Source organism: Cariama cristata, unplaced genomic scaffold (genome assembly GCF_000690535.1).
Source record: "Cariama cristata isolate BGI_N322 unplaced genomic scaffold, ASM69053v1 scaffold10153, whole genome shotgun sequence".
NCBI classification, from domain to species: Eukaryota; Metazoa; Chordata; class Aves; order Cariamiformes; family Cariamidae; genus Cariama; species Cariama cristata.
This window is the reverse complement of record NW_009608956.1, coordinates 49,960-58,222: the sequence shown is the minus strand read 5'-3', so window position 1 is coordinate 58,222 and position 8,263 is coordinate 49,960. Positions and strand designations below refer to the sequence as shown.

Genomic DNA, 8,263 nt, shown 5'->3' with positions numbered 1-8,263 from the left:
GCCCATGGAGTCATTGCAAAGGTTGTCCTTAGTGCCTGCTGCCGTCCTGCCTCCGTGGTCCAGCAATTCACCTGGCTTTTCAATACTGACAGTCTGACGAATTTAAGGCTAAATGCAAACTGTGGACCTGTGCATTTGTAGGAATGTGAATAGTTGCAATCCTACCTATGTTACCATTTTTAAACCAATAGAAAACTGTGGCAAACTCCTGATAAGTAACATTTTCATATCTATAGCTCAACTTTTAAGAGTTTTATAATAGCAGTTCTTTCTGTGATAAAGAATGTATCTTGATGCTCCCAGAAAAAAAAAATCAAATATTGCATAATGCAAAATCCGTATAGTCAAATTAAAATTAACGCCTGGTGCCAAATAACTGTGTTGAGAGCACACATGTTTTAATATTCATTTTGAGTAGAAAAGCCTACACTCTTCAGAGGAGATCCATTATACTCTCCATGGATTAGAATGATATACAGCATTGAGAGAGCTACATATGTGCCCTTTGCAAGGCTATGCTGCATATCCCAGGGCATTTGAGGCGTTGCACAATAAAGTTAACCCTGAGCCTATCTCTGCTGGGTAACAGCGTACACCTGCCAGACATCTAGGGAAAAAATAACAATATGATACTTACATGGGATTGCTTTTAGAAGGCCTCTCATTTTTGCAGAAGATATTTCAACATGTAGACAGTAACATTTGTAATTCAATCCTGCTGACTAGCAGAACTGAGCGTCAGAATGATTTTTAAAAGAAGCCGTTGCATGCTGGTTTTCAACTCCAGTTATTAGTGTCTTCATTTGCCATATGATGCATAAATGAACCTAGAGTCCAGTCTTCTTACTTAACATTAATACTAGCTGATGGCAAGGAAAGAATATTTAAATGAATTATTTTAATGTTTGTGGACCTAAGTGATCACTGACTTCCAGTATAAAGGATATATTAGTTAATATGTTCATTAATTGACTGTTGGCTGTTATCGTCTTGGAAGTACTTTGAGCTATGCTGAAAGACCATATACTTGTTTTCCTCTTAAATAGAGGGACATAAATATTGTGTTTCCTTTGAGAAGGATGTTTGGGGTTGTAGTTATTGATAATAAATGTGATTCGGAAGACTTATTTGTAAGAATGTCAGAAGAGCCACATGGGTTTAAACAGGACGTCCATCTAGTTCAGTGCTCTGTCTCCAGCAGTGGTGACACATGGACGTCTACGGACCCAGGCAACGCATATAATACCTTCTGCTTCAACCCTCCAACTATCTTCCATTCTGGGGATTTCCTGAGTGACTGGGTTTTGTTGGTTTAGCTCTTTCCATGTACATGTGGAGTTTTCCTTTGAATGCGTATTCCTCTTGCACTCGCATCCTTCGGCAAGGAGTCCTGTAGGTCATCACATACCACTAGGAAGTCTTACTCTTTTGTTTTCTTGGAACCTGACTCTCACTTTTGGCTTTTGATGGTGTTTAGTACTTTTCTGAGAAGAGAGTAAATGGTCATTCTCCACCCACTGATGATTCTGTATGCCTTTTTCATAGCGTTTCCACACATACCCTACGCAGCTGTTGTTCATTACAGCCTTTTGAGCATCTTTGTTACCCTTCTCTGAACCTTTTCCCATTTTAATATACTCTTCTTGTCATGAGGCAACCAGAACTGCACAGAGAATTCAAGGTTCGGGCAAGCCATAAATTTGTATGACATCAGGATTTTTCTGATTTGTTCGCTAATCCTTTTCTAATAATTCCTAAGTTTTTATGTGTTTTTGACTGCTGCTGAGCAGTGAGATGATGTTTTCATGGAACTATCTATCATATAGCACTTTAAATTCATCTTCTTTGCTGTATTTCACCTGCCATTTTATTGCCTTGACATGCTGTCTTGTAAAGTCCTTCTGCCATCCTTCATAGTCTGTCCTCATCCTTATCACCTTGAATACCTTCAGATCATCAGAAAACTTTGTCACTGGACTGCTCAGCCACTTTTCCAACTCGTTTACGGATGGGCTGAACAGTACGGATCCCAGCACAGACACCTTGCAGAACACCTCTGGTGACTTCTCACTATTGCAATGACTAACCATTTACCACTAATGTCTGTTCGTTCTCTTTTAGTCAAGTATTTATCTGTGCAAGACCTTCCCTCTCTCCTAACTGCTTGAATGCAGGCACATAGATATACTTTCATTTCTCTTGTGCTCTGGAGAAATGCTTGGTTATTAAGTAAGTTAAGTCTTAAAATGTAAAAAAACCCCACCACCACCACCCACCCCCAAAAAGAAAAAAACCCACCCAAAAATCCAAACCAGCACTTTATAGTCTTTGCAAAGAGAAATCCTTCAGTAGTACTGAACCATTTCCATGGTAGAAGTAGCCCCTGTATGGTGGTGTGTCCACAGCAGATTAAAGCTGCGCTGTACACGTACCAGCTCAGTCCCAAGCAATAAAAATCAGAGGTTTCTGAGAACGACACTGAAGTCCTAAGTAGCCTCTTCTTCCTGCTGTAGAAGCTGTCTTCAAATTGCCTTCTTCTTCAGGATTATGTTGGATAAGGGTAAGATAGAATTTCAAGGGCTGGGCTGATGCGTGCAAAAACTGCACAGTTATATAGAGCAAAAAGAGCATTTTTGCATCTAGTATCTGTTACAGCAGTGCTGTAGGCTGGTAGATTAGTTCTAAGCAAACTCTGAACTTTTATTCCATAGTCCCAAAAGAGTTAGGAAGTGTAATCTGAGCTCCCTGTATGTCATGAGGTCAAAGTCTATTCACTTGGGCTTTGAGCAGGTGATTTGACTAGCAGCCTCAGTAAAATAAAGGCCCGTCAGTGTTTAAAGTACCGAATAATTTTTCCAAGATTGTAAAGATGGGATCCAAATTTTCACGTATTGCTCTGAGGTTGCAACGCAGATGTGTTTAAAGGGTTAACACTGTGGCTCAATCAGAAAGAATGCTTGGCAATAAGAGGAAGCCTGGATTAATGATAGAAAAGAATTCTTAGCATTTTATAGCAGTGGGTATTCGAGATGAGACACGGCTAATGATCAACTAAAAAGGTATTTGCAGCTGTGGTGCTACCTCTCCCCATAATGCCAACATTAATCAAGCTTTTTCATGCAGCTTTGCAGTCCATTCTATTTTTCATTGTCCTGAATATAAAAACAGAGCTCATGCCCTAATACACTGAGTCAGAGACCATATTTCTGTGTCACCGAAGATGATCAGACCTTATTGATTTCTAAAAGCAGCGCTTTCTGTACTGTGAAACAAACCCATAGCAAAGTCTTTAACAAAGCCAGTTTCATTTTAAAGAAAAAAAAGCCTCTTGTAACCCCAAACTGTAAATACCTCTGGGATGTGGAGCACTTATCGCCATGAAATAACTGCTCATATATTTTATTTAAGTCTTGAATTACAACAAAACATCAGCTGTAATTACAGCATCTCTAAGTCTAGTTTTGGAGTCAGCCATCTTGTTGAAAGACCTTGGCAGTGCGAAAAGCCAGTGAAATCGTGTAAGTCAATGTCCTAGCTGTTCTGATGCTGCCTTCGGAGTCAGAAGAAAAGCTTCATTATCGTGAAAAATTAAACATTTGACATACAAGTTATTTCCAGAATGGCTTCAGTCTTTTTAAATAATGAACCCCATTGAATCTCAGCTTCTCAGCGAATGTTGATTATCTAAATTCCTTAAGTAAACTACACGTGATGCAGCTTTTGAAACATGAACATGATCTTCCCTCATGTAAACAATCCTCTGCCTTTGTTGCCTGATGCTATCACATTTGGGCGTACATCCTTCTGGATTGCAGGCCCAAGCCTATAAAATCTCGCTATCGAATATCCACCCCAATCTGCAGATGCTTTATGCCTCTGCTTAACAGCCATGACTCATCCCATTAAAGTCAACAAAGTTACAGTAGTAAAGTTAAGCGTGTGTTTGCAGGAATAGGCCCAAATTCTCAGAAGTATTTAGGTAATTCAAGATGCAGGGAGGTGGCTAGTGGGGGAATATCATACTGGTGTGACTAATGTCTCTAAGATCTCCTGAAATCGAGAGAGAGAGAGAAGGGGGGGAGGCTCTTGCAAAGGGGCTTCAGGACAGCTAAAATTAGGCTCCTGTTTTAGAGCATCTTCCAAAGAAGCGTCCACCTCTCCCTCTCATTTAAGAGGTGCTTTGAGTCCTCTGTCCTGGACACCCTGCTCCCACACAAATCAGCCAGACCTGAAGGTGCCCAGCCACGTCTTGCAAGGATTTTGTCTGCAGCCATAGCCGCCTCGCCAGCTCTGGGAATCGAGCTCCGGGTACCTGTGGCTCTGTCGCGCTGCCCACAGCCACGGCCGGTGCCTGACGTAGCTTTGCACTTTCATGGCCCCACCTGCATCCAGACCAGATACTGTTGACACAGGGTAAAGTTTACTTTTCAAACTGAAGGACCAAAGTGAAAAAAAAAAAGGAAATATCTTTGACTTCTGAAGGCCTGGAGTTTTAACATTCTTTTAAATAGATGTTGTAGATAAAATTCTTCTTTCGTAAATGCACAGGGCTGACTGAATGACCCATCTTCATTTTTTATGGTTGATTCATAAATACCTGAAATTAAAGGACTAGAAAACATGCAATGACTCCTTCATATTTTAATAAATACGATGTATTTTGAGGATGTATTTTGCTGTGTTAAATAAAGTAGATTTTATAGCGCTTTAATCAGATCATGATGGAACATTATGCAAAATATTATGCAATGTAATGCAAAGTAATTATGCAAGCAGAGAAGTGGTAGGAACAGCATGCATTTGTGTCACACAGTGCCTGCTGATTTTCCCAATTTCTTTCTTTCTCAGATAGTGGTTTCCCGTTCAGAACCCACAGCTCCACATGTCAGCTTTCAGCTAGACTCCCACCCCGTCTCTCCCCAAGTTGTTGTGGAGAATTCATTAGCAGATGATGGCTATACCCTTGTGGTGACTGGAAGAAAGGTGAGTGGTTCATAATCTAATCCTTCTGTGCACTGTGTAAATCTGCCTTCAGAGCAGCAACTTTCAGGAAAAGCAACTATTCACACTGCTGCTTTATGCTCTGCATCCTCCCAGCCTTGCCATTCCCTTGGGAACATCGAAGGGGCAAGTGTCCTCCAAGATTATTTTTTTTTCCCCTACTAAACAAACCGACAGCCTAATATTGAGAAATGTTTAAATAATGTAAGAGCTGTGATATAAACCAACAAAAGCCAGGAAATGTAAATTTTAACGCTGAAACCCTCTCCCTTAATTCAAGTGCTTGCAAAGAAAAAACACACAGTGGCTTAAGAAAAGAATGGTGCTCACAGTCTCCTGATTTTTGTTGGTTTGTGTCATAACATTATAACTTTTTAAGGAGGGGTGTGTGTGCAAGAGTTGCGTGGGTGCATTTAAAATTGGGAGTCAGTGTTCATAGTAAGGTTTGAAAATTGCTTTAGCATGTAGTCTACAAAGGGTTAATAAAAGATGAAGCTATGTCATAAATATGCTATTGTCATAAGTAGATATGCATTGTAGAATGGGTTTAAAACGTTGGCAGATAATATTACAGATAATCCTAAACCATAATCGTAAGCAATAATTTGACCCCTTGAGTTCTATAAGAATTTACAGAAATGCATCAGCCATTAGTAAAGATGGTTATTAATCATTTACTAGAAATGTATGAGATACTCATAAGAGTAACCTTCAAGAAAACGTCCAAAAGTAAGTTTAAGGAAGGTACTAAAGTGTAAAGAAGTGTGATGTACTTATGTAGCAATGTAATTAAATACTTATTTTAATATTTTGACTAAAAATAATTCTTATATAGAGTTTCTGTTATCATAACTATCCTGATATTTTAAATAATACACATTTTAATTAAAATTCTAGGTATGGCATAGGTTTTTTGACGATATGTGTTAAAAAACAAGTACCTGGGCAGTGACATGCTGTAAGTGTGTCACAGATATTAATACAGCCTTGGCAAAGTTGAAATAGTCATCATCCTATTTTTACAAACGTATGAACTAAGGTATACTGGGATACACTATTTTTTCCAAGAACTAGTGCAGAATTGGGGGGAGCACACTGCTGTTTTCTTTCTCCGTCAGCAAAAGACGCTATCTTGCTGTAAACACCAGATGCTGGTAGTAACTGTATATAACATTAAAATGCCTTTAGGCTTTCTCCCCAGCGAATTTAAAATCATGTCAGTTAAATTACTTACAAGATCCTATAATTACTGAGCTAAAGAGAAGTCGAACCGCGGCTTGCGCATGTGAAATCTGAGTAGCACCACAGCACGTTGCATAAATAGAGACTCTCCTTGCCGCTTAGCATGTGTATTAAAAGGATCTGCGCATCATGTCTTTCCGTCGCCAGATAACGAAGATCCCGCTGAAGGGGCCGGGCTGCCATCACTTCAGGTCCTGCAGCCAGTGCCTGCTGGCTCCCGCCTTCATGCGGTGCGGCTGGTGCAGCCAGCAGTGCCTCAGGTCTGCTGAGTGCCCCGGCGGCACCTGGACCCAGGAGACCTGCTTGCCTAGGGTTTATGAGGTAAAACGGTGGTTTTCTCATCTTTATCTCATCGGGAAGAACACGGTCTGCGCTCTGCAGACATTTTCTGTGTATTTTTGTGCAGTTGTGATAAATGAAGTGTCTACTCTCCCCAACCTCCCCTCAGCCTCAGTGTCTGTAAAGCCTCTGGCTGGGTGCACGTGCTGTCCCTGAACGCTGCGGGCTTGCGGTGCACAGGCCTGTCTGATCAGCCTGCCTCGCCGCGGGAGAGCCTCGGCCCTGCAGAGCACACATGGCGGGGAAACAACATGGGTCTGAGCCAGCCTGGCAGGGCTCTGATGGGGAAGGCCAGCCACAAAAAAAGGAGCACCCTTCCTCTCAGACCCCTCTCAAAGGGAGGAGGTAGAGGAAAGTCTTACGAGGAGCAGCTGAGTCCTATGAAGTCTTATGAGGAGCAGCTGAGGGAACTGGGATTGTTTGGTCTGGAGAAGAGGAGGCTGAGGGGAGACCTCATCACTCTCCACAACGACCTGACAGGAGAGTGTAGCCAGGCGGGGGTCGGCCTCTTCTCCCAGGCAACCAGTGACTGGACAAGAGGGCATGGCCTGAAACTGCACCAGGGGAGGTTCAGGCTAGAAATGAGGAGGCATTTCTTCACAGAAAGGGTCGTTAGGCATTGGAACGGGCTGCCCAGGGAGGTGGTGGAGTCCCCATCCCTGGAGGGGTTTGAGAAAAGTCTGGACGTGGCACTTAGTGCCATGGTCTAGTTGACATGGTGGTGTTAGGGCAAAGGTTGGGCTTGATGATCCCAGAGGGCTCTTCCAACCTCATCAATTCTGTGAAAGCACCTCCTGCCCACAGCTGCCACAGCCTGACCCATCGCAGGAGGTCTCCGGCCCCCGCTCCTCCTCAGTCCCCATGCTGGCTCCAGCGCTGGAGGAAAGTGTGGTGTTTCCCTGTGGGGAAAAGTCCCCCTGTCCCCTACCTAAGCTCTGCGACAGAGCTGTCAACCAAAACACCACCCTGGGGGAGGGTTTTTTTTATGTTTTTTCCTAATGTCCCTCCTTAGATCTTTCTTCCCATGAGTCCGCTTGCCACCAAGGCCTGTAGCTGCACCCCTGGCTGGGACAGGGGACAGCTGGAGGCTGCTGCCAGCTGGCCAGAGCCCATCAAGGGTGTGCGAGAATGAAACCGCATGGAGGAGCAGAGAGCCATGCTGGTGCATTCCTGTTTTAATTTAGCTATGGTTAGCGCAGGTTTTGTACTGGCCAGCTCTACATGTAACTGAATCATCCCATGTGAAGTGTGACATAGTTGTGAAGGCAGAGGTTTATAGGGCAGTTAACGAACTAGAAAACTGAGGGAAAGACAAGCATAAAACTTGCTTACCCATTTACTTTTGTTAGTGCATTTAAATTACACTGTGTATCTAAAAATACGTTTTCCTTTATGGGCATACAGCTTATAAATGGAGATGAAAATTTGACATGAAGAAAGGGAGACAAAAGGGGTTTTTAAATAACATGTTTCTTTCAACCAGGCAGATGATTTCATGTACAACTCTTTAAAGAGTAGACAGACAAAACTGCCAATAATCTAGAAACAAATCTAGAAACAGATTCTTTTCCATGTTCACCTTTCAAATAAAAAATTTAGGAGTAACACAGGCAAAATTCAATGAACAGACAATGAAGCATTGTAGGAATCAAACCCAAAATGGATGGAAGGGGGGGGGGGG

General features: G+C 42.3%; 1 protein-coding gene across 1 annotated transcript in view; it reads left to right on the top strand.

Moving 5' to 3' along the window:
- MET (MET proto-oncogene, receptor tyrosine kinase) overlaps positions 1 to 8,263 on the top strand; it is a 71,105-nt gene that overhangs the window by 22,234 nt on the left and 40,608 nt on the right. Inside the window, exons 3-4 of the mRNA XM_009697352.1 lie at positions 4,849 to 4,983; positions 6,391 to 6,564. Coding sequence (XP_009695654.1) covers positions 4,849 to 4,983; positions 6,391 to 6,564 — 309 coding nt within the window. The remainder of the gene's footprint in view (positions 1 to 4,848; positions 4,984 to 6,390; positions 6,565 to 8,263) is intronic.